The following is a 26,815-nucleotide window of genomic DNA, read 5'->3' as shown; positions in this document are numbered from 1 at the left end:
CGAGTACAAATGTCCTTCGAACGAAATGAAGTCCGAATGGCTTTCGTAGAATTTCGCACGAACTTGAACGTGGCCGTGTACCAACACTCAGAATTGGTCGAACACTTTCTATCCTCGGTATGTAATCGGGATCATTGTATAGTACCGCGGGGCGGGTCCAGCATTTGAAATTTTTTGTGCAACACGGTATGCCGATTTCTCATACCGATCGTTATGAATTTAGTAGAACGCGCGAATACGGTACTCGACTAATGCGGAAGCGTATCTATCATAGGTACTGTATGTATACCCGTGAAGCAAGAATCGGTAGGAAAGTGTGTAAATTTATTGACAATCGAATTCTATCGTAGTAACGTAGTAATTCGAGTCGTTATGTTCTTCGGTTGCATCTTTCTTGTTTATTTCATACAGTTGTGTAGGTATTACATACGCTGGGCACGTTTTTCAATGGCAGCCTGGCGGGGTTTAAAAAAATCGCCCGTTCTTCTCCCAGTGAGTGTCGGACCGCGAAACTAGATCTGTCGTATATTCCTCGATACCCTGCAACATCCACACCGCGCGCCCAGGATCGGCTGCAGCCACGCCGTGCGGTCCTTGGCTCAACTCCTGGAAATGGTAAAGTTATCGATAAAAATGGAATGGAAAGACGTTGACGCCTTATACGATTGCCCGGGATTCTAGGCCAAGTCCGTCGGTGTTACAATTACAATTTAATAGAATTACAATTGCAACGCCTATCCGCGGGTCCTTTTTACCTAGTACATTATCCTACACCGTGCAGGACACGATATAAGTTGATTCACCGCTGGCTGGCATCAGTGAATCACGGGTATTGTTAAGGATGGTATTTTTCACGCATACGGACAGAAATGAAAATAGGTTTTAAGCTGCTGCAACGGTTATATTATGGTCCAAAATGTACAAGAGAAATTAAACAATCGAAGTTTTACAATATCGCATTGCGGTTCATAATTTTTTTACGTATCCTTCGATCGACGGTAACTCGATATAATTTGCCGAGCGGTTGATACCTATGGTTTACTCTTTCAGCCTCTTTTGTCTTTCGAATCTCACTTCCTCTGGCAGCCGTGATATCTTGCGTGTAAAATTGCTTTTCGGTCTTGGACTTATCACTATAATAAACCCGCGATTAGTTAAACGTCCACATACCAATATTTACGCACACGCGTAAATTAGATGTCTTGCAGTCTGGTAATCCGTCATCTTGTGGAAGTTCTATCATACACATCCGTGGCTGACGAAGAGCCGAACAACGCCAACGTCACGCGAAATATTGACTTGAGATTGTACGACGTTGTTGAAGCAAATTCTGAGACACGTTGTTTTCGACTGAAATTTTGAGATACCATGTGGTTTATTGTTAATCAAATTCCGAGGATGTTACACGACGATGTTGTTCTGTTCAGCTGTCGATATAACGATGAACGCATGTCCCAATAAACAATGCCAGTATATAAAGCGTATGAAATTCGTCAAAAAAGAACGTTTTATTCTGTAGAATAAACGTGCAGCACCTACGTATTTTATTGCGAAGAATGTCCGCCGTGATTTCGGTTTATTAAACGTTTTTGGTGGACGTCTTACGATAGTTGTTCATATGCAAATTTTATACGTTTGAAACCAAACATTTATAAATCGTATCTCAATTTGTTGATAAAACGTATCGAAAATCCGTTATTTTAATATTTATGGTAATCGTCTAATATTTGGATATTGATGACTACTAAGAGACGTTTCGCAAGTACGTTTTAAAACTCAAATTATGAAGGAAATTTTTTCTATTAAAATGTGTTGACAATGTCCGTTTAACTAACGTGACAAAATGTTTTCTGTTAATGACGCTTTAATCTTTCATTATTTATGTCTAAACGAATATTATACAGTGTTAAAAAACGTTTTTAATTGGACCTCTAGACTTGAATACATAACGTATCTTGGATGTGTAATTGAAAGCGTATATAGTACACTGCTATAGAGGAAGATCATTTCACGTTAGCTAGAAACAAGTCTGGGTTGAGTTAGAAAGCGTACGAATTTAGTTTATATATGTGAATCGATTTTATTATATCTTTGTTAGAACGTTACACAAATATCTTATATCTATAAATACTCATTTATCAAAAAAAAAGGTACATCTTGTAGCTCATAGACACAGCTCAACCTACACTATACTTTCGTCTTCACGGTAGTTACAACTAACAGAAAACGCTAAGAATATTACACTTATATCAGAAATATTTATATGCCTGTATGATTTGTACTTTTATATGACTGTTTTTAAAATTAGTTGACGTTTACCACAGTTTCTTAGCCCTTCTTTCGTACATAGGTATGCCGTGATCGAGCTAGTTTTAACCAGTCTTTCACGGCACACGAAACACTGGTTTCGGTTGCATCACCAATTTCCTTCTTGCCAAGAAAGGTTTGTTTCACAGCCTCTGAGAAAAAATACATCAAAAGGAAGGTACAATATCACGATATTGATAACTGATAAGGAATAATTTCAATGTAAATTGTGATGAATCTCGAATATATTGGGAAAAAAGTTAACAGTTTGCATAATTTGAATAATAATGTGTGAATAATATTGTTTTCACACGATAAATCCAAGTAATAACTGTTTCTCGAAAATTTCATGAATTATTCATTACCGTAAACAGTTTCCATTGTCAATGTCTTTTGAAATGAGACTTTGTCCCTCCCTGCCCAATTGAATTGCATCGCTAATTCGTTTGTGAGTAGTGACCTCATTATAGCCAACACACATTGGCGACCGCTTGTCCCTCCAATAGAAGCCAGTTTCCCGGTCTGCAACAAAATACTAAAATGAATGAATGTCGAATTGAATTCAAAATATTCTTACTGTTATCAACATCGATAACAATTTTGACTAGTTGGAGATTGTCGATTCCTAATATTTTTTCAGCATTTTTTAACGTTAACCCTCTCGATCAGACCGAGACCGATTTCATGTTGAATGAAAATCTCTCACCATATTGATATTTCGATGGGTGAAAGCAGTTTACCTCAGGGTTTAGGAGTATCTATAAGGCCATCTGACCTTGCTTAATGGAACTATGCAGTTAGAACCCTGACCTTGCGACCGATACAGTTTTATGAAGCCTCAAAGTGCGTGTTGCGTAGAAGCAACATACGGTCCGAGAGGGTTAAAACGTTACGAACCGCAATTCTGTATGCCTGTAGTAATTTTCATTATTCCTTTGCAGTCAACACATACCGAGCGTATTCTTCAATGAGAGACAACCCCCTCCCTAGTGCTAAGCCAACTCAGGCACATGACGCGTACGTGAAGTTCGGTCGAGTGGAGACTAACATGGCCACTGGCATTCTATCCCCTCCCGGCCGAGCCTCATGTGCCTGTGTTGGTTTGCGCTAGGGAGGGGGTTGGCCCTCATTGAAGAATACGCTCGGTATTAGTACCTATCCGTATGTCATGACATACATATTTTGAATATGATTGCAAGGTCTACTCACTAAATAAGTTCGATGCTCTTCGGATTTCAGGATATTTTCGAGGTTGGAGAAGTCTTCCATGGAGTTAAGAGGAAGTTTTGGGAATTCGGCTGGTTTCTTTGTTACGTCGATGCTGACTTCCTTCTGTTTTGAGAAGATTTTACGTAGTAGCAGATGGTTTTGTTCAGTGTAGGATTTAATGTGTTCTAAATACTGCAGAGTTTTTTCTTCAAAGGTATTCTGTTCGCGTGATGTGGTCGGGGTTGAAGGTTCAAGTTGTGAAAAGGATCTTGATAAGTCATATTGCGTGGTAGACCTGATGATCCTACTAGAAATGTTTCTATTTGATGTTTCATATCCAGACAACTGATTCGGTGACTCATGGGAATTATCATTATACTGGTGCTGTACGATCTTGTGGGCCAAGTTTTTCTTTGGTGTCTGATTTTTGGTAGATCCTTTGGCTGAGTTAATGTAGCGAGTATTCTTATTACGGTTAGAAGTCGATTCATCGACTTCGGACGGTGGCAAATTCTCGTCAGCTGAAGAGGTGTAACCTAAACTACTTGAACTTTCACGAGAACGCTTCGTTTTTTTTTTTTTGTTACTAACGTGTCGATTTTTAGCCTTCTTCTTGTCGGTTTTGTGTTTACGTTTTTTCTTTTGCGGCTCAGGTTCGACATCATCACTGTTCGTAGCTTCATTCTCGTCCACGTCATTGGTAATATCTTGCTGAGGTATTACAGTGGATTTTTTAGCGATGTTGCGAATTATTCCGGATTCATCGGACGTGCCCAGCTCCAGTAGGCGCGCCATCGTTGCTTCGGTGTCGTGGTAGTCATCTGTTAGTTAATCAAGGAATATCAATCAATACCGAATGCTCATTGATTAGCAAAATTAATCACAAATGTACAATATGATCAAAATATATCGTCGTAACTCTTATCCAAGTGAAAATTAATATGATTGAAACATTCAATCCGTATACAATTGTAAAAAAAAGTTCTACGTTCCAATAATCACCTCCGGTATGCAGTACTTTGTGAATGGCAAACTTTGGCCATGTTTTTTCATAGGCAGCCTTTGATTTTACAAGTTTTGTAAAATGATCTTCAGTTTTTGTCCGTGGCCAGTAACATTGGGTGTTGTTTTCGACCAGCCAAAGAACTGGTACCAATGCGCATTCTCTATCTTCGCCAACCAAGAATTCAATCACCGCATACATAGTTCTGCAGCACGACTGAGTAAAAACATCGTTAAATGTATCATATTCTCTAGTCTGGTGTATAAATTTATATTTGATCAAAATTCAAGCACTTTTATTCCACTCTGAGCAAAAAGTGCCAGTTTAAAAGTTTTTAATTAGGACATCAACATAGGAATATGCAAGGTAGTATATAAGTTAAAAGATGAATCGATCATGAAACATTATGAAGATTTTGGGAACGCATGTCTAACCAATACTTGAACGTCAATGTGACGTACAAAACTATAATAAATCAGCTCAAAAGTGATGTTATGAACATATGGTAGAGTTGGGTATATTGGACTACTAGGTAAATTAGACTCGGCATATACGGTATATGGTAATAGGTATACGATAATGTTATTTTTTGCTAAACATCTCAATTGAAGCAAACTTTTAATATAAAAGAGATAATGAACCTACGATTCTCGGGAATGTGTGCGAGGTAGACATAGACATACTATACATGTCTTGAACGAATCCCTCTTCCTCGTACACATTGCCGAGAATCGTAGGTTCATCATCTGTTTTTTGTCGAGAGCTCGTTTCGTTGAGATGTTTAACAAAAAATAAAAATTTTATTTCATTTCGTGTAGTATCGGAGTTACTGCGAAACCATCTTTAAATGGAAGACAGACGAATTTATGTAATATATCATCGACGCGATAAGATTTCGCTACGTTGAAACTTCTTACGAAAAAAATCCCTAGTTTGGAAGATTTAATAGGTTTCTGATAAAGGTCTCGCTTGTACTTGAACGGAGTACCTATAATTCTATATTCTCCGGCAATGAAAAGGATTGATTTGATCACTAATATTTCTGTCCCACAAGCTACTACATTATCCGGCCTTTTTATTGATATTTTGAATTTTTTCGTTTCCAGAGCCTGACATTCACGAGAATTTCCAATAAATTTGGGTTTAGGAATAAATTTTTCCTGACAATTAGTTTTACGAATAGAACTTAGTTCTTCAAGTCGATTACTCAGCTGCTGCAGCGGCAAGCGTTTCGATCGAATAAGTCGTTTCAAATGGCCCAAATGATTTTCATACACAAAGCAACTGTATTCTTCTAATGGGCCAAATCGTTCTACGTCGTCTATGACATGCAGCAGCGAATGTACATTATATACGACAAAGTTTTGTCCGTATATCTTAGCACCTTGAGTAACGAATTTTTCGATCATATCTTGCGCGATGTTTCGAAAACGCGAGAACAAGGCTGTATTCGATAGAATATACACGGCGGCAGACAATAATAAAAAATGTTTGTACTTTTTTCGATCTAGCACATCCCGCATTACAACAGGGCCGGAATATAACAAGAAAAATCTAAATTCTGTCGCTTTCCATCGATGCAAATCCAAAAATCCACGGGGCTTTCGAGGAAACTCTGCCGGAACATATCGCGCCAATAGTTTCATTATACGTTCAATTTCTAACAAAATATCCTTAGACAATTTGCAATCACGTGAACCCTCGACCCAGTATTTAAGGAGCAACCTCTTCAAAATTCCCAGGTAGATTAAATGCATGGGATCTAAAGGAAATTGGGAGACTAGTCCCACGTAAAGATCTAAAAGAGGCGAACGTCCTTTAACGTGACGATCGTTTTCACTAGGTGCAACAAAATCACTATCTTTTCGCTTCTGGAATTCGGTGTCACATGGATAACACAGTTTACGGTTGAGATGAACTGCGCGAATCTTACACCTCTCGCAAGCATCCTTACCCGAATGTCCTAAACACATTTTCAACATAGATCTCGCGGGCGCGTCACACGCGAATAAACCAACTCTGACAAAGTATTTGGTGCCATTAAACTCAAAACCATTGGTGCTTAAACGTGACGTTTCTTTAATTAAATCTCGTAAATATGAAGATAGTGGCATCGGTTTACCCGTACCATAATAAACACCAATTACAAATGGGCTATCATCGATCATTGAAATACTGCGTCCCAAAATTGGCCAAAATGATGTTCCGCTACTTTTATAAACGGGAATCCCATCAATATTAAAATCAACTCGCAACGTATGTTCAGGTGACAGTCCTTTTTTGAGACCTGACTCGAGTTTTTGTCTCAAGCATTTCTCCAAACCGAAATAACACATTTCTCCGTTGTCTAAATTTAACGTTTCAATACGTCGTGACGTGTGAAGTAGAGTCCTAGCACTTAAGGGTAAGATAGGATGTGCTGGTTTCAATAATGCTAGCAATTGATCGATCGCGTTATGTGTGATGTTATTTGAAGATGCCCAGTCGCGCAAATTTTCAACAAAGTTCGTTTCATCATCTAAATGCACTTCATCGCTGACGGAACTTGAATTATCTTCAGAACTGTACAACGTAGCTTTGATGCTATCTATGTCACTTTCGATGTCTTTGAAATCTTTATTATCGCGGTTCGAATTAGAGTTTTCTTCATTCTGTTCATTACTTTGATGGATATGATCAACATCATAATCGCTATCTATAGAGTGCACATATTCTCCGATACAAGACACATGTTCATGACTAGCATCTTTTAATTGTGATTTCGTAAGGTGCTCGAGTGCACAATTATTGCCTGCAATACTCAGTAATACTTTACGAGTATTTATAGCTGTTTTGCGACGCAAATGTCGTTTACTCAGAACTTTTAAATCATGAGGCATGTTATAAAACTAAATAATAATACACACCAGACAAGAAATGATGTACGCTTTAACGTGCTTGCCTTATTTGTCGTAAATATCCGCACACCACTCTGAAAACTAAAAGTTAAATGAACCTAATGAACGTAGTACGTGAGTCAATACAGAAGATTCATAGCAATAAAGCTTTTACACGAGTTAGCGCAACAATTTATATAAAATTTTATTGAAAATTAAGTAATTTGATCAAAAATGCTGTTTCGTGTATATTTTCTTGGATTTGGGCTAAATAAATATTAAAAAGGCATTTGTAGCCGAACAATTTTGTAAACACGAATAAAAAACGTGGTCAGCTACCCATCGAACGTATATAATACGCAGGTAATGAGTAGTTTCATTCTATTGGATTTGACTCTGACATTTACCGATAAACGCATAGTATACTCATGATTTACGTTCAGTAGTAGGAATCGTGATATATTTCAGGACTAGATAGTACTGTTACTAATATTATTATTCTATAGTACTTATAGTTCTATGTATCGCTATTTATTGTTACTACAAATTAAACAAGATCGTAGTTTAACGTTGAACCAATTCTGGGCCGATGTCCTGCTTATATTCTAATACTTTTCGAATAGTATATCATGACGCCTACTACTGAACGTAAATCATGAGTATACTATACGTTTATCGGTAAAGATCAAAGTCAAATCCAATGGAATAAAATTACTTGTTACGAATTTCCTGCGTATTATATACGTTTGATGGGTAGATGACCACTATTTTTACCAGTGTTTACAAAATTATTCAGGTGCAAATCCCTTTTTAATATTTATTCAGCCCAAATCCAAGAAAATATACACAAAACAGAATTTTGGATCAAAATACATAATTTTTAATAAACCTCTATATAAGTTGTTGCACTAACTGGTGAAAAAGCTTTATTGCTACGGATCTTCTCTATTGTCTCTATTGTCTAACATGACCGTCTTCTTCTGATGGATAATAATTGTTATTTTCAATTGAAGGGAAAAGAAAATAAAAAATATTGTCAAAATAATATTTCTGTGATTTCGATGGCACAGAAATATTTACGTGGCTGTATTACTATACTTTGTTACTTTGGAAGATGCTACGAGTTCATATGTATGTTATAGATATGTTGAAACGGTATCTAAAAAAATAATAAACACGAAACCGATTTCAAACAATACAGAGCAAAAGTTACTAATAACCGCATGATCACATGGGATGATTATTAACATGAAGTTTTCCTCAAATTCGACAAGAACTAATATAATTAACCTATAATATACGTATCATAGTAAACTTAACACATATAAATAACGTTTAAAAACAGTTCAAAAATATTCATGAACGTTATATAATAAACAATAAACTATTCCATATTTTTATGGTACATCGTTTGGTTTAGAGAAAAAGACGCAGAACATTACACATAGTTTCTTTTGAAGAAAGAAAAGAAAGGAAAGAAAAAAATACAGAAGAGACAGAATTTGAGTTGCAAAACACATTATTTTTTCAACCAAGAATGCTCGATGTATTAAGACAAAATACCACCATATTTGGAAAAATATGTAGTTGTACTTACCAGCGTTATTTAATGACGAATTTGCTTCTTCCGTCTAGGCCGCAGATTAACAATAGCTTCTCACCTTTTTTGCTACACGATCACCGATCGATCCGAGCACCTCCGCATTCGGTTGACGAATAACGCCATAACCAGCGCCTGAGGCCAGTTGCAAGGGTGGGGATGAATATAGGCTCCCAGACAAAGACAAAGATAGAGGAGACGCAAGAGCGACAGAGAGATCGTGCCCAAAAGGGAATCAACTTTGCCATATATGCCCGTGTTATTCCGAGCTGTCCTTGTCTTACCACTCGCTATACTTACACTTACTGTATGAATGCGCGGTCCATGGGATAAGTTCTGTCTCTACATATAATTATTGCGCTCTTACTCTAGCTTGCAGCGTTACCGACGCTGACGCACCAGAGCAGGAGAATAATATATCAGTAGTGACACAATGTATAACGCACAGAACTCCGATAAAATAGCGCGAAAAATAAACGTACAAACGACGTTAAAAATGCGACAGGATATGATGAACGCTTGTTTTAGCAAGTACTCATACAAGATATTGAAGTCTTGACGTAATTCGTGCCAAATAATGAGATTTAATATATTATAATATGATAACCAATATTGTGAAATAATTATAAAAATGTACAATAAATTATTATTCTTGGTACGAAATTATTCACGTTTCGGACACTTCTTTATTCTCTTCCTTTTATTGGTTATATCTATGTTCCATGCACCGGTAAATGAATACAAGATCAGTGTTCAGCTTTAGTTACCACATAATATTGGCATCAAAATAACGGGTAATTAAAGTCCATTTTTCGGAAACTAATTATAAGATAATCAACTGATTTGGCCACCGCTTGGCATCAGGCGGTTCCGCATACATGAATACTAAAAGTGCGTTCATAATCTGAATATTGTACTCAACGTTGAATTTTCCTCAATCGTGTTGAAGTAAAACAAGTATGAACCCATTTGATCAAATATACATATTATACAATTCAATGTATCTTGAAAATAGTCCGATATTGAATAAATTTCATAAACGGTTATTGAACGTAGATCACAAGTAGCAGTAAAACGTGAACAATAATCGTTGAAAAAATACGTTCATCAAACGATGAATATATTTCTGTGCAATAGTGGAAAACCGCAATAATTAAGCGCTTAATTGGGGTTGCTGGTAGTTGTATGATGAATGTACAATATATATATATATATATATATATATATATATATATATTAGGGTGTGTCGAAAATGAACTTTTTTTTTTCTTCGCTCCTACCACTCAAAACTTTAGGTTTTGACATTAAAGAGGTCCTCGTTCAAGGAGGGCGCTGTAGCTTGAAGTTTAGAAGTCGCTCAACGAGGATTTAGGTTTCCCATCTAATTAACACGTAAAAAATATTGTTTTTCGTTCAAAATGATGTCAGGCATCCAAAAAATTGGCGATTTCTGTGCTTCTTGGCTTATTTGAAAGCATGACTCATCCCCTAAACGATGATAGGTCGTTTTTCGACTTACCTTGTACCAATTTTTTTTACGCCACTTTTCGACCACAATAGTCACTTTTTCAAGTTTACAAAGTCTCCAATGTATCAATGAGTTCAAAATGAATTGCTACAAGTATTGATTCTTGATTCGAATATAAATAACCAATTCCAAAAATTAGTGAAACATACAAAATTTCTCAAAATAAACATGGTTTTTTGAATAAAATTGAAGATACGGAATTTACCAATTTTTAGAATTGGTTATTTATATTCGAATCAAGAATCAATACTTGTAGCAATTCATTTTGGACTCATTGATACCTTGGAGACTTTGTAAACTTGAAAAAGTGACTATTGTGGTCGAAAAGTGGCGTAAAAAAAAATTGGAACAAGGTAAGTCGAAAAACGACCTATCATCGTTTAGGGGATGAGTCATGCTTTCAAATAAGCCAAGAAATACAGACATCGCCAATTTTATGGTTGCCTGACATCATTTTGAACGAAAAACAATATTTTTTACGTGTTAATTAGATGGGAAACCTAAATCCTCGTTGAGCGACTTCTAAACTTCAAGCTACAGCGCCCTCCTTGAACGAGGACCTCTTTAATGTCAAAACCTAAAGTTTTGAGTGGTAGGAGCGAAGAAAAAAAAAAAGTTCATTTTCGACACACCCTAATATATATATATATAGATGTTGTAGACACCAAGATTGAAAATGAATTTCATAAACGTCTATCACGCGTAGATCAGAAATACCAATAAAACGTACATTATAATAGTCGAAGATATACGTTCATAAAACAATCAATATACTGCTGTGCAATGGTGAATAGGAAGTATGATAAACGTCTAATTAAAGTTGCTGGCAGTTGTGTCATGAATGAATATTATATGTTGTGATTACCAAAATCATAAACGAATTTCGTGAACGTTAATAGCTCGTAATTTGTAAATTCAAATGAAACGATTCTGATAAAACGTTGAAAGATGGAGTACCAACATCGTTAAACATATAAGTTTTAAACGATTTTCGTACGAATAATGAACAAATATACTATACGTTGCTTTTGCTATAATAATACGTATTTTAAACTTCTGTATAATGAAATACGCATAATAAACAGAGTAATCATACGAATAATATCCATCCGAAATATTACAGTATATGTGATACGGTTGAATTTTATACTTATACCATTATTAAACGACTTCGACGTTTCATATACGAAATTTATACTGGTGTGTGTTTATTGGGGTCCAGGTCCTGCAAACCTCACGGAAACCTCGTGCACGTCTGCACTCTTAATGCAGACGAGGTGGTGGTTCCGTTTTATTTTTTTATGCCTGCGACATCGGGGAAATCCGATGAGCAATTATTCGATCGGTGCCAGGAGTGCTGATAGAGTCGCGGTCCGTAAACGGGGATAAAATCAGCTCTGCTTACAGTCGGCGGTTCGCGATACGGGTGGAAATGATCCCACGGTGATTGAGTCGAGCGATAGACGAACTGCAGGCTGTTGCTGCTCTATGGGAGGGCTGAAACCGGCATCACCTTGTTTCAGCGTTGCCCAGGTCAGGGACACCTCGCCGTCTATCGTTATGATTATGCTTCAGGTGCACCTTATTTATAATACCGCTTTCATTTCAAGTGCAGCGGGCCCGATTTACAATTGTTCCAATCACTCCGGGAGGGGGTAAAAAACTAGAATTATCGATTGACAGAAGGACCAGAGTATCGAATTTTCATAGAGGCGAAAATCTTATTCATAAAATTTGTAAACCTGAAACGTTCAAGTATAGAAAATTGTAAATCAGAAAGTCGAAGTACAGAATTACAAAATATACAAAGGTCAAACCATAAAACGGAAAAATCAAGAATTTGTATACGATTCTGTATCATCGAGAGGAATTCTGACAATTTTGTAGTTCGTCATTATACGTTCTGAACTTTCTATTCTTTTACTTCTCCATAATTCTACATTCAACATTTTTAAATTCTATAAATCAAGTCTTCGCTTCTTTAAAAATTCGATGTTGCGACCCTTCAATTTTCTGATACTTCCATATTTTTGTCCTCACTCATCACTCCTATTATACTTTTCGCTGACGGTTTGTACCTAGATTAAACGACATGCGCTACGCTATGCAGCTAATTCAATCGAAAGAAGGATATTTTAAATTGAAGCGCTTCGATGCCATTCGCTTCGTTTCCCACTCCATTTATCTTTGAACACTTTGTACTATACGCAGTCGACATTAAAAATGAGCATAACGGTTTTCGACGCATTTGTCACGACGGAAATAACTTACGTAAGGGTCAAAACTGGCGAAACTTTTTCAACTATGATTATTGGAATTATTATAATAACAACCGTTGACATCGTTAAGAACAGTTTTGCGCTTCGACTTCCGTTCCGAAAATCATGCGCAGATTTTTTTCATCGCCTCCAGTCGACAGCAACATACGTTTTGTTTCGCGGACAACACGCGATTGTGTAATGTCGTACACGGAGCATTAAATTAGAGCTTGATGTCCGTAACAGGCATGAGTGCACGCGGATATGAATGGAGACTTTTCTACGGTGTAATATAACTCGCACACCTTGCACGCCGTTATATCGGCGACGTTAATTACTGTTGTTCTTTCGGCCCGCGGCACAGAAACTGTAAATAACGAAGAAAACATCATATGTGGACCAGCGTAAAAACACTAGTTTGGAACTTGTTTCTCAGCAAATTGCATACGCTATGCGGGCGACCTTTTCGACGAACGTTGAACTCTCACGTCAGATTTTGAGACACCTCATTATTGTTCCGTGACATTGGGCGATTTGGGCTGACGATGAGCTAGGTTCTGCACGTTGAAATACGAACTAGTAAACAGTCAACTGCACAGAGTGGTTCGCAAGTTTCTAAACGCTGAGAGAACGAAGCCACACCCTGAGAAACAATTCCGGTTGAACCAATCGGAACGGCGGTTACGGGCCGGGAAACGCAGATTTTGTTACATTAACTAAATATCAATTGACACAGTTGAATATTTTGCCGCAGATGCGAGGGGCAAGGAAACATTTAATTTTGTTGACTGATATCTAGTTAATGTAACAAAATCTACGTTTCCCCGCCTGTAACCGCCGTTCCGATTGGTTTAACCAGAATTTGTTCTCGGTGCAAGAATCGTTTGTTTATTTGTTTTTTTGACTCAATTTAGTAAACTCGTTTCTCGCTTTAAACTACTTATAGTATCCCTTACATGTGTAATACGTGTATGGGCAGTTGTTCGAAGTTATGTGTTTTCGCAACAATTAACCGGCGCAAATGTATATGCGCCTATACTCGCGGCACTGCGCATAAAAAGAATCAAGAAACAACGCCGTAATAAATGAAAAAAGAAACTGTGCGTCGAATTAATTTACATTTAGTGGATTGGACAGCATTCTTTTTCCTGTCATCTCTTTTGTTGATGGACATGAGCGTGTGAAAATACAGGTAGAGGTGCACCGCGCTTGGAATATTACCGCCATTTTTTTGACAACGAGATGACAGATGTCCCTAGTTTGAAGACCGATCAGATACTACTTTTGCGAATAAGCTGAACCACTATTTCTAACCAAATGCCACACGTACATTGACGATGTCAATCCGGCGTAGCGCTTATTGTTAGCTTTATACATAATCATGATCGGTGAATGTTCTGGAACTCAGATTTTTGTTTAAATTCTGGCAAGTTGGCCGGCTGCAAGATGTAAGGTCTATACCAATGTGCTAAACCCAGGCAAATAGCTCGAAAGGCGAATAAGCCTGTATACAGCATAATCATTTGTGAGAAGATTCTGGAGCCTCGCTCGCTCGATAACCGAATAAATTGATTACGTAAGTCGTTATCGGGAGGATTCCATCAGGTTCTCTCGCCATTAGCAGAAGTTTTTTTTCCCTCTAATTGAAATTCAAAAGATAGATATCGTGTTTGTGCTCTTCGAGAACTTGTAAACGAATCAAGAAGATACGATTGATATACATGCATACATTACAGGTGCCAGACGATTAATAACAATGTTATGTAGCATTTAGGCGGCGCTAAACTTCACCTAGTAGCTACAGAGCAACATGTACCAGGTTTGCTGTGGCTAGCCTTATTTTTATCATCAGGTGCGGGATGACGCGTGTTTGTTATTGGTGCATCGCGTCTCTTCCCAAGACATTTCTATCAAGAGAGGGAACGGGTACTCCGAAAGTTTCAGCCCTTCGCTTCCAGGTTCGTACCTTTATTTTTTTACATGCGACGTAGAAAACAAGAGGAGGGAAAGAACGCGGGTGAGCGGGGAAAAAATAGTGAAGATCTTAGTCACTTCTCGTCGATGTACATTTTACGTATAACATACGTAACAACGCTTTACCACAAGTCAATGCAAGCGTCGTTAAAGCAGCAGAGTCAACGTGATGCGAATGAAAATCGTGTGAAAAACAATAATTATAAAATGAAACAAAATGAAGATGAGTATGGACGTCGTGTTTTGTGTAATAGAAATATGAAATCTGGACGGAAGTATTATTCTACTGGACAAGTTCGCTGACTAGAATAAATGAATTCTATGATACAAGCGAGAAAAATGGTAAACATCCGAGCACGATTTAGAATGGCACAATCAATTTATTGGTTTCTCCTGATGTTGAATGGGTGGCGATATTTCTCGTGGTAGCTGAATTTACACACCATTTCACCTTTTTACAATTGCATATCGACGAGACACGGGAAATGAAACGGTCAGATGTTTTGAAAACTCCAAGACGCGTTATGACAAAACCGCGGCAATTCTTGTTTAAGAGCTTCAGTCTTTCCTCCTATACACACGCATAAAATACACAAATACGTCCGCCTACACGTCGAGAACGTTTTGAGACGGCGGCAGCGTTACCGCGTATAAATCGGCGACTCAAGAGTACGATTGACTCAGTAGCGATCAAAGAGTTGTGCGAGCGAATCGCACGCGATTCGATCGTTAAGGTCTACAGCCACGTGACATTCAAATAGCGCAAAGATTGAGGAGGAAGAACTCCGAAAGAGTGACATTATCCGCGATAATCGACATTTACCGAAAGTTATTAAAACGACAAAAAAAAGAAGTAGTGAAATATCGAGAAAGAGAAGCAAGTGTGGCTACGTTGTCTTTGACGGTTGATTCATACCCTTATACAGTTTGGTTTTGGCAAAGGAAAACTCTTGGAGATTTATACTGCAGCGTAGAAATAATAAAAAATTTTAACGACTCTGCTGTTCAATCGTTTATCGTCGATGCTGCGATTATCCAGCAGCAAGTTTTGAAAAAAGAATTTGATATACCCAAGAAATAAAAACGCTGATAAAGAACAAAGAGGAAAATTTATAGTACCAGCCCAACGCGTAATAATAACTGCTACAAACACTGTTATAGATAGAACAACGTGAAATCTACCGAATACTTTCGCAATCATATCCGCGCTACTATGTGCCAATAAATAAATCTAAAACTATGTGTATTAATATTGCGAATACTTGAAGCTATTATAGACGCAGCAAATTGCCATCGAGGGAAATTGTTCACGTATGTTAAATTACAATTTCTTAATATGCATGAATTCTCTCTCTCTCTTCTCATGTACCTTCCATTTAAAAGTATGTAATCTCAGCGTTCCGCGATTATCCTTCGTCATCTGTTTTTTTCTACATTTTTCTTTTTTCATCCGAACGTGAACGAAACGTTTGCCCGTGACGTCACAGCGGCTTTGACCGCCCGTGAGTAGAAAGTGTTGCAAAACTACGAGACAGATATGCCTCTATACCTGTCAATAATACACCGCCCGGTGCCAGGTCGTCTGATCATTTTTCTACGCAAATGAAAGTTCGCACCTTGCAAAGATAAAGTATAAAAAAAGTATAGAAATGAAGAAAATCTGCTCACCAAGCAATTATCTTTTTTATTTGGTACAAACTACCTATGCATGGTATGAAATTCAGCAACGGCGAAACCTGGTGTTACTAAGTTCAGTATTTAATTTGAACGTTCCGAATGATTCACTCGTCGATGCTCGCAGAACTCTTGATAGCTTCGCAGCTCGCGTTTCGTGGTATAAACGTACATACAAGTACTTTGCACGTCTTGGAATTTGCTCTCATGATTTATCCCCGCATTGTTTTACTGCCATTACAATCGAAGCTTATACGTGAGCCGCATCTCTGATAAATGGAATATTAATTATTTCACGGTGAACATTGTGCGTCTCTTTTGACCTCACTACTGTAAATCCTTTGATTTGAGAACTCCTTTTTTCGCCCATTGTCATTACGAGTCATTATACAATCACTCGTCGAAGTACACTCAATAGAACATGAGCCGTTCGACGCCTGGTATCACTTTGTTTCTCGAATTCACTCGCGATTTCACCCGACTTGCCCGATATAACGAAGTTACAGCTTTATTACCTCCGCGATGATTCCGGCGGTTCGCCTGCTCGCACACAACCTGCGACGCTTCCTTACGTCTCCGGTTGCGTGCGCGGTGCGCGCGAAACTAATGTGGCAACCGGAAACCGTCAGATTTGAAAGTTCAATTCCACCTATGCCGTTGCGCGGTGGATCGTGGTGATTTGTAGGAAAGAGATTCGTCAACTTACGCTTCGAACCCACGGTGCTACGTTTGAAACCATCTCCATGGTACGAATTAGAATCGGGTTCGACTGACACACGCGGCAGGTGGAAAAACGAGAAAATGAAAATTGAGCGTGGAAGTGCGGTGGTACAGAAATGCACGTCCGTACTTCCGTCGTCTGCTCTGCAGGTCACCCGGTACGTTGGTCATTATATCCCCGAGCTGCACGTGACGGACGGTGAGTGACTCGTGACTTGTTATGAGGCTCTTTTTTCCACTGATTACTTCCTAAACGCACCTCAAAGTGGCGAACGAGCGCAGCGGCTTAAGCCGGACCATTATTCAATTTGGAAATTAGGCTCATCACTTTATGAATTACGTTTCTCGTGACTGGCTCACGAATATTCTACTGTCACTTTAATTGCTGTGGCAAACTAGCCATACAGGATTGTGTATTCCTTAATTTCGCAGGCTTTCGTGAAAGTTGGACTTGATGATACGTATATTGTAGTAGTTAAATATTCATGCTTTATCGCCCCGCTACGGTATTTTGCATATTCCACCTGTCGCGAAAAAAATTTTCCGCCGCATTCAATGATTTGTTTATTATGTCTCTGAAAAACGTTTATTATTCATTTTGCGTGTATTCAATGGCAGTTTCATTTGTCATGAACGCTTATAATAAGTGTATGCATCTGATGTTAGACGTGTCCTTACATTCGAATAACCGAATTGGTCTTTACAGATTCACTCTTACAGACGTGAGTCTCCGTTGATATGATAGCCGAAGCGAAATATTGGTGGAAGATATTTCACGTCAATGAATATAAATCTGTAAGTATTCCGTGAACTCATTTATATACTTATTTAATAATTTATTCGTACATCCGATTGTTCATTCATTTAATTTCAATTGTATACTCACTTGTTTATCGTATGATACTTCGTTGTTCATCCGTAATTGCATAATAAAACGTAGCACGAGGCCAAACAGGGCGTCGAAATGTAACGAAAAAATTCCGTTTTGATACTTATCGTGCTGCAATAGCTAGGAATGAATTGGGTTCCTTTCGGCGCATGTTTGTTCAACTCCTGTCGTCGATCGATACAGATCCTCGATATCCATGCGCTCCGAAGCGAGTCAATCCAGTGTTCGGTATATTGTCTGTAATTGGCAAATGTCTGTCGTAGTCATGAATGATATTGTCAATATTTACGCGCATGTATAAGAAAGCATTGGTAACGCTCGTTTTTCGCATCACCATGAAATTGCAGCAACGTACTTTTCAGGTGTCGAGGCAAGATGTTTCGCAAAGACAAAGACCTGCGGTCACGTACTGCGATTAGATATTTTCAACTTTTCATTTTCGCTCACTCACAATCAGCGCACGTTCGATGCAGCGATGACTCCGGTAAGGTGTAATGCGCCACAGATGAATAAACACTGAGTCAAAAAGTAAATTAATATCACATAACATACGAGCAGCTGTCTTTGCAATGTTTCTCACCTTGATAAAGTTTCTTTTCTTTCGTTAGTTGTAAAAATATAATAATACTGATTCCCTGAATTCAAGTTCCTCGTTTCGATCGTGATCAATTGGACAATTTGCCGATGTTATTGCTCCAGATAATCAAGTCGATACCACCTCCCCTCCTTTCGCGCCACTCTCATTCTATACCTGCTTGAGAAACATTCCTGCGATGATAATCGTGTGTATGAAAAAATTCGACAAACACTAGAAACGCGTTTCCATTGTTTTGTTTGCGAGAAAACAGAAACATGATACCTGATCTGTAATGATAAGAGAAAACCGTGGTCGAAAACAACTACTAAAGAGATCCATGCGGTGATATCACGCGCAAACTCAATATGAAATCGATTGAAGCTCAACTTTCCAAAATCCGCGTTGATATATTTTAATGTACTTTGTTGTTTAGTTTATAATATGTGAACCAGTAGATCGCTTGAGTGATATTGTACCTAGGTTCGCTTGACCTTCGAGCTATCAGATGAAGTGAAGAAAGGGTATGGCATATTATATTATACATATGTATAATATGATGTATGTATGTATAATCATAGATCTAATCAATTCGTATAATAGTTATAATGGTAAAGTTATAACGGGCGCGTTGACGCAGAAACTACTGGCCTCGTCAAAATATTCACTATCTCCGTATAATTATATCCTACAGGTTTTCTAAAATGAAGGGAAAAAAGACAATCATTCGCGTATAAGTATACTGCTTTAAAACAACCAATTCGATCATCTACAGACAATATCGGCAACGTACGTGTACAGTTAATGAGGTCATAAACACGCATGGAATAAAATATAATGTAGATTTTACATCTGGTGTGGTGAATATATGGACAGCACTTTCTTGGAGTCAAATCTACATTAATTATGGTTGATCTAGCTAAGCATATGACAACTCTTTTTATCAGATTTGTAAATCTTGGCACAATTGCTGTATATTTAACTTCAAAAAAGTGCTGTCCATATATTCACCACAGCAGATGCAAAATCTACGATATATTTCTTTCCATGCGAGGATGAAGCTAGTAGCCCGAATTAGCAGTCAGACGTTCTTACGTTCATTCGCGTAAAGTAGTAAAGTGCGAAAATCAAAATTTTGTGTAATACCTTGAACCCCCAATACCTTTATAGAATTATGAGGATAAAATCGAGCAGCATACTTTTAATTCGAAAAAGTTTAAAAGGTTTAGCTTGTAATTTTGGCTGCTAGCTTCAGCGTCGTATCATAAACGTTCATCGAGCGCGGTAAATAGTTTGAAGTCGAATATATCTGAGGAGACTGATGTGAAACGAACTTAGGGACAGAGCTGTTACGATCTGGATGGTGAGATTGATAAATTCTGACAGGCATAGACCTACATTGGAGAAAAAATGTATGAAATTCAATTTGTTCTGAGTAGACCTCACGATAATAACGCTAACAATACGAGATACGCTCTTCTGTCGATATCTCGTGCAGCGTTGATTGTTTTACAACGACGCAATTTGGTTGATTCCATCAACATCTTATCAAAGTGATTTTTCGCAATTGTCTGGTAAGTGGAGAGTTCAGCTCGCGGTGGCGTTGAGCAGATATCACAATCGATTAGTTTAGTTGGAAACGTCGATCTGGTGACGACTACCTGAGAGTAAGGCACGAGGCATTTCGCCCGTCGTATCAAATCTTTGAAAATATAGGGTTTTCAGTGTGTAATTCTTTGTAGCTTCAATAATTGATTAACTCAAACATCAAGCTAATCTATATTTATTGTAAATCCGGATCGAATTTGTATAAATATATATGCGAGGGAGGTTTTCACTAATTTCATGATTATTTGACACCATGCACAGTCCACGTCTGTTAGCAACCGTAAGTGACTTTGTAAGGCTAGTATATACCTACCCTATAGATTGTTTCAGATTGGGACAATGATTTTTTTTTCTCTACTGGAACAAGGTGTAAACGTAAGTTTTTGACGAACTAAAAATTCTCCCGAAATACGTGAAATGTCCCGACTTTGGTTATATCTTGTTTCCGGTTGCTCCAATGTACAAAAGAACTATTATGATTTTTGCAAACGATTTGATTATGCATACGATTATTATATCCACGTAATATAAGGCCATATACATTCATATAATATATAAGATCATACTCAAGATTGATTTGGAAAATTCGGCGGAGAAACTGGTACAAGTAGGCATGTTTTTACGTGTCATTCGAATGGAAAAAGTCCTATTCTATAAGGCATCTCTCAGACTTGAGATAAAATCTTATATTAACGATTAATAATATATAAATAATTCTTATGTTAAATTATATTAAAATATATTAAAATAATTCTTATAATATACGATACTTACTTGCCTATACACTTATATGAAATATATTCTGTATGTGTACGTGTGCATAGGTATACTGGGAACGTAGATTTTGGGCACAGAATTGTCTTTGTCTCTCTTTTTATACGGATTACGGTAAATTAAAGTAAAATAAATATTTTTGGATAATTTACGTCGTCAGGTGTTTTATATTCTCAGTCTATGTACGTACACTGCAGAGTCAATATATGTAGTTTTCTCCGAAGTAATTAGCCATTTGCTCGTCCTCGAAAGTATAAGGTAAACAGAGAAGCACACATGTTCACACATACGTCAGAGATACATGCATATACAATCGAATTATTTCTAGCACTTGGCATCTGGCCTGATGCGCAATACGTGTCGTAGGTAGCATACGTGTCAAGATGCCAATTATCATTTCACTAATCGAATCTCGGAATTTGTAAAATCTCAAAAAATTGCCGTCACCATTTTCCGGCAGTAAGTCGAAAACTGAGTTCTATATGAATATAATTTTCCAAACGAATCATCAGTCCGAATCGTATTTTCTGTCATTCCCATCGGCATTCCATGCAACGCCACAAAGTCATCCCGGGTACGTATCCGCATCAATGTCGTTTCATACAAATAATCTCCTTCTGGGGCAGAAGTCACTTGTCTAAAAAAATGTTTTTCCACCTCCATTTTTATAGCTAGAACAAATTTGGGAACGTTTTTTTATGACGTAATAATGAATGTGCGGAAATTTCAACCGGTCATGTTTAACCACTGCTTACAGCGAGTGAGTTATATAAGCCACAAATATTAGCAGTATTTAGCGATGTATATTCAAAGCCGAACAGAGGATTCTTGTACGGCAAATGTCCCTGGCCGTCACGACTGCCAAATTCAATGTCAATGTCGTCCGTGTAACGAACGAGCGTGATTCCCGTCGTCGCCATAAATCTCCACGAGTAATGCAGATATGTGTAAATATATATGCAACAGGCGTATAAATTAGAATCGTTTTGCTAATTTTTGCAGATTCTCGCCGCGCTGGCCGCTCACTCCGGGCAAATATCGGTTGGGCTTTCCCAGGGGTTCAGCGCCGTCCTGATTCCGAAGCTCCTCGAGTCCGGTTTCGCAACCGAGTCCGAAGCCTCCTGGGTCGCCTCCCTCGGCATCGTTTCAAATCCAATCGGCGCCCTGGCCGCTGGCGTCGCGGCAGAGCTCTTCGGCCGTCGCGCCGTCGTCGCCTTGGCGACGCTCCCCCATGCCGCTGGATGGCTCTTCATCGCCCTGGCGACCAACGTCCCGCTCCTCTACACCGGCCGTTTCGTAAGCGGCCTGGGCGCCGGGATGGCCAACGGGCTGTACCTCTACGTCAGCGAGGTATAAACCACTTCGACATATATTTTTTATTCCTGCCGGTATACGTATAATTTAATTTATAACGATCCAAGCGACAGTTATACATTTACTTGGTAAAAACTGTTGCGAACTCGGCCTCGCATTTCGACTTATAATGTACACTTGGGGACAATGAATCTGAGACGGCTAATTTTTTACACTAGACAGTCATGTTGGCAACACAGAAAAACCTACAGCGCCACAGTTGGCCGAGCGCGAAACAAACTCAATCTCGATAAACGTAACGTAACCCATGACCGTCGAATCTAACCTTAGAATACGTGTCAATCCAACAAGTCATCATCGCCGCGCTATTCTAAGGTTAGATTCGACGGTCACGGGTTACGTTATGTTTATTGAGATTGAGTTTGTTCCGCGCTTGGCCGGCTATGGCGCTGTAAATTTCTCTATGTTGCCAACTGTCTAGTGTAAAAGATTAGCCGTCCTCAGATTCATTGTCCCCGAGTGTACGTACCAAACGTTCGATCAAATACGTTGTAGAAAATGTTACGTCATTTAATCCTTTATTATGCATACATTTTTCTTTACATGCGAAGCACTCGAAATTTTTCATATATTGGCTTTTGAGGTCGCTGATTACGAATTGGAACTCGAAAATCGAAAATTCATAACGGATGATCTAATATGGCGGACAAACAAAAAGAACAAGAAGAAAAATTTTGAGAAAATTCTGTAAAACTTATTGGTGTATATTAAGTTTATGTAAAAATTGGCATCGGGAAATTTCATGATAGATTAGCAGAATGTGCTTTTATCGGAGAAAAGTACGAATTTCGTCCATTTGTTTACACGTGCTATTTTCGCAATAAACAAATAAATAAAATTTTTATTTTTTTTACACTTAGAAATATTTCAGGAGCCATGTAGAATCAGAAGACTTGGCAGTTGTTACCGAAACAGTAGATTAATACATAAAAATCTGCAAAAGAAAAAAAAAGTGGGGTGCTGAGCGTTCCAGCGTGTATTGAAGGGTTAATATGTGTCTAATCTTATATAATTTTGTCGGTAGGTCGCAGCGCCTGAACAACGCGGTTGGCTGGCGAGTTCCGGGCCGGCGGTCGTCTCCCTTGGAGTCCTGATGGCCTACAGTCTGGGTGCCTTGACCACGTGGCAAAGGGCTGCTGCAATCAGTATCGCCCCAGCGATTGTGTCGCTTGCTCTGGTGAGGTAGGTCAATTTCAATCGAAGCACGGTGCGGTGACGGGATAATTGAGAAGAGGGGATAATGAGATAGATAAGAATGAAATTGAAAATCTCCTCCAGACTCCTTCCGGAAACGCCGGCCTGGCTAGCAGCGAAGGGTCGAACGGCCGACGCGAGAAAGTCGTTGCTGTGGCTGAGGGGTCCGGGGGTTTCGACGGAAGCGGAACACAGCGAGCTCTGCAAGTCTAACGTGGAGAATCAGCGAAGGGCAGGAGGCGGCCTCCTGAAGGCGCTCTACAAGCCGAACGTGTGGAAACCCTTTCTGACCCTATTCTTCTTCTTCGCCCTCCAACAGTTGTCAGGAATATACGTGATCCTTTTCTACGCGGTCACGGTCCTCCAAGATATCGGCGTGAGCATTGACGAGTATGCGGCGAGCGTCGCGATCGGGGGAGTCCGGCTCTTCTCGGCGATACTTGGTGCGGGCCTTGCCAGGTCCGTGGGGCGAAAGAAGCTCGCCTGCGTCAGCGGCCTGGGAATGGCGGTGTTTGCTGCAGGCGTCGCCCTTTCGATGAGGTACGCCATGCCCTCCTGGGTCCCCCTGATGTGCATCGGGGGCCACGTTGGTTTTTCAATGATCGGCTACCTCACACTGCCTTGGGTGATGACCTCGGAGCTTTACCTGCTCCGTTTCCGGGGTCCTCTGAGTGGCCTGACGACGGGACTCGCCCAGATGATGACCTTCGCTGCTGTCAAGACGTACCCCGACTTGCGGACAGCGATTGGCCTTGAGATGACCATGTGGATATTCAGCACTTCGGGACTAATCGGTGCGATATTTGCGATGACGATATTGCCCGAAACGAAGGGTCGGAGTCTTAATCAAATCGAGAACGAATTCGCCAAGAACACCCAACCCGAGGTAACCACCGTCGATGTGCAATCTCGGATAAGAAACAACAGCCTTCCGAGGTTCAGGTCCGTTTCCGAGGACAGATCACACGGTGATCCCGTCGGTATTCAAAGTAGCGCCCACTGGAGGAACGTCTTTGCGTACGACAATCTCGGGCTCGACGTCACCCTTCCTAAGAAAATCAAGGAGGAACATGGGAAAGTTCAATCTATCTTGGACAGTGGTGAGCCCAGTAACCGAAAGATATCGGTAGAAGGTGGGCAGGTCAACGCAGTTTCCAGCTACGAGCATGTCTACGTATGACAGAAAAAATTTGCCATGTGATCTCGTCTCATTGTCAACATTTTACCACCGCGCACATTAATCGTGGCGTTTATCCACTTGCATAATATCGTACGCAGTTTGTAGCCTATATCTTTTAGGTTTTTCACCACGGGCTGCGGAGATACTTGTAAGAATTTTTCTAGATGCAACAGAGTTGCCCGCTCAAGCATCGTCGGACATTCTCCTTGAGCATATAGATCTATACTGTCCTTGTGGAACAAAAAGTTCTGTACGATAAGAGATTTTATTCGTCACGTGATCCGCAACGTTTGGCGTGGTAATAATTTTTGATTACAGAAAGAAACCTAGCGTTTGACTTTTAACGGAACGATACGATTATTTTCACGGAAATATTGACAAACGCCACTCTCGAATTTTACTACAAAAATACAAAGACCGTTAAGTAATTTTAATATGCAGTAATGTTGACCGTCGATCATTGAAACGACCCGTTCGTGGAATTCTGTTAATTTTTTAGCTGATCAGTATTAAGTAAGAATTAAATGAATAAATATAGAATTAAGTGTTTCGTATACATATTGATGTGTACAGAGTACCCTTACTAGGTATGTATACCTACACTTGGGAACAGTTTGTAGTCCATAAGGAATCCAATTGGTATTCGGAATATTTGTTTGTTATCGTTAAATTGTTATAACTTATTTATATATGGTATATGATGCATCACGGCAATTGGGCGTGAATATGCGCAACATATAAGAGTTGATTTAAATTAGTATATTTACTTTGAATCTGAAACGTAGATATATTTGTCACAAGTGATACCTAGCATAAGTGCATAAATATAATTTATTAAACACTTATCTCAATACTTATTAATGTGGTTGATTAATTTCGAATCGGACCAACAAACACATGCGTATTTTATAAGAATATATTAATTATATAACAGGAATAAAACAGATACATACATATGCATGTGCTTTAAGGAGCAACTGGACATATTGTTCATATTAAATACACTTTCACCATGAAGACGACGTGAATCTCAAAATGGCAGTTAACAATGCTATTAATTAACCCAGGTAAATACAGCTTACAACGTTTTTCAACTACGATGAGAAAAGAGCACTAAAAACCATTCCTAGGTGCTTTATCCTGATTATAGGGATCCAAGGAACTGAAAAATGAGATAAAAAATATTAGGATCACGTATTAAATAACTGAGGTTGTGTTTAATTGGATTTCTTATCATGATAACTCGATAAGGCCTGTGAGTTATATGTAACATTTTTCGGATTTTCGAGATACAGGTATAGAAAAATAAACGACAGCAATATATTATTAAATAGCTTCTTATCTTGGCCTCATTTGAATGTTGAATTCCTAGTTTTTGTTCATAAAGGTCTTCACATTGTCTGTTATTGTTTTGACCGGAGTGGAAGCCCTGCTCAGAACGAATATTTATTAATTTAAATTATTAATTTAAAACCTATTTATTTATTAAAAATTGCTAAGCAGACGTGGACTGGCTATATTAGTCATTCGGTGTAATCGCCAATGGGCCGATGCGAATTTGAACCGGTCGAGTTACCATATATTTTTGAGAAAGGTTTCAAATCTTTAATAAAAATATTGTGTCATATAATATTTTGACAGGATAATCTAAACTCGAATGAACATTAGAACAGATATAATAATATAGTATTTGTATTAGCGAAGTAAAATAATCGTGTGACGAAGAATCACTATCATTTGACGGGTTTCATAGAAAGTATTGACGATAAATTAACAAAGACTGTTTGTTGACTTCGTGCAAATAGACTAAACAACACGAAATCGAAAACAGTCCTCCGTGAAACAAACAATTGATGAAGGCCGTTTGCTCGTTGCACTAGACCTGAATGATTCATTTTTATATCCGATCGTTTATGTACTTAAGATAGATACCTGAATTAGATAAGATTAGAGCTGATCAGTTCATTATTCCAAAAAAGTAACAATCTCCCCGCCCCTACTTTCCACCTTTCGCTGTTTTTGGGTTATGAACCGTTCCGCTACTAAAATTATCAGGCTGGTTCAAATTCGCCA

At 38.7% G+C, this 26,815-nt stretch overlaps 2 protein-coding genes and 1 long non-coding RNA gene across 11 annotated transcripts; 1 reads left to right on the top strand and 2 right to left on the bottom strand.

Annotated features, from left to right (window-relative positions):
• Window positions 1–406: 406 nt before the first annotated feature.
• On the bottom strand, window positions 407–18,790 carry LOC124294065. Its single transcript, XR_006903963.1, has 4 exons — window positions 18,619–18,790; window positions 18,394–18,554; window positions 18,036–18,275; window positions 407–606 (listed from the first exon to the last, which is right to left on the bottom strand). It is a non-coding gene; the product is annotated as an uncharacterized LOC124294065 (long non-coding RNA).
• Window positions 598–25,599, top strand: LOC107220039 (facilitated trehalose transporter Tret1). 4 transcript variants are annotated; one of them, XM_015658435.2, is made up of 5 exons: window positions 15,425–16,066; window positions 17,856–17,944; window positions 21,997–22,344; window positions 23,393–23,550; window positions 23,647–25,599. In XM_015658435.2, exons 2-5 carry the CDS (start codon window positions 17,888–17,890, stop codon window positions 24,740–24,742), a joined length of 1,659 nt encoding a protein of 552 aa, XP_015513921.1. In that variant the 5' UTR covers window positions 15,425–16,066; window positions 17,856–17,887; the 3' UTR covers window positions 24,743–25,599. The 4 variants fall into 4 exon arrangements, with proteins under 4 accessions (XP_046593800.1, XP_015513921.1, XP_046593799.1 ...); XM_046737843.1 differs by lacking the exon at window positions 15,425–16,066 and adding an exon at window positions 17,133–17,348; XM_046737844.1 differs by lacking the exons at window positions 15,425–16,066; window positions 17,856–17,944 and adding an exon at window positions 598–615.
• On the bottom strand, window positions 1,809–9,611 carry LOC124294064. Of its 6 annotated transcripts, none has more exons than XM_046737841.1 (6): window positions 8,993–9,611; window positions 7,426–7,497; window positions 4,519–4,735; window positions 3,517–4,337; window positions 2,673–2,842; window positions 2,056–2,459 (listed from the first exon to the last, which is right to left on the bottom strand). In XM_046737841.1, exons 3-6 carry the CDS (start codon window positions 4,718–4,720, stop codon window positions 2,417–2,419), a joined length of 1,236 nt encoding a protein of 411 aa, XP_046593797.1. In that variant the 5' UTR covers window positions 4,721–4,735; window positions 7,426–7,497; window positions 8,993–9,611; the 3' UTR covers window positions 2,056–2,416. The 6 variants fall into 6 exon arrangements, 4 of the variants coding, with proteins under 4 accessions (XP_046593797.1, XP_046593794.1, XP_046593796.1 ...); XM_046737838.1 differs by having other exon boundaries at window positions 2,673–2,829; window positions 8,993–9,598; XM_046737840.1 differs by lacking the exon at window positions 7,426–7,497 and having other exon boundaries at window positions 2,673–2,829; window positions 8,993–9,597.
• Window positions 25,600–26,815: the final 1,216 nt, after the last annotated feature.

The sequence above is a fragment of the Neodiprion lecontei genome, chromosome 4, assembly GCF_021901455.1.
Source record: "Neodiprion lecontei isolate iyNeoLeco1 chromosome 4, iyNeoLeco1.1, whole genome shotgun sequence".
Taxonomy (NCBI): domain Eukaryota; kingdom Metazoa; phylum Arthropoda; class Insecta; order Hymenoptera; family Diprionidae; genus Neodiprion; species Neodiprion lecontei.
Note: the sequence above shows the minus strand (reverse complement) of the source record. Positions and strands in the feature narration are given on the sequence as shown.

Bases quoted from the DNA above. Each gene is read 5' to 3' on its own strand.
- LOC107220039 (XM_015658435.2), top strand. From the start codon at position 17,888: ATGATAGCCGAAGCGAAATATTGGTGGAAGATATTTCACGTCAATGAA. The intron at 17,945-21,996 runs GTAAGTATTCCG...TAATTTTTGCAG, and splicing joins ACGTCAATGAATATAAATCT to ATTCTCGCCGCGCTGGCCGC. The intron at 23,551-23,646 runs GTAGGTCAATTT...AATCTCCTCCAG, and splicing joins GTGTCGCTTGCTCTGGTGAG to ACTCCTTCCGGAAACGCCGG.
- LOC124294064 (XM_046737838.1), bottom strand. From the start codon at position 4,720: ATGTATGCGGTGATTGAATTCTTGGTTGGCGAAGATAGAGAATGCGCA. The intron at 4,338-4,518 runs GTGATTATTGGA...ATTAACTAACAG, and splicing joins CAAAGTACTGCATACCGGAG to ATGACTACCACGACACCGAA. The intron at 2,460-2,672 runs GTAATGAATAAT...ATTTTTTCTCAG, and splicing joins GACAATGGAAACTGTTTACG to AGGCTGTGAAACAAACCTTT.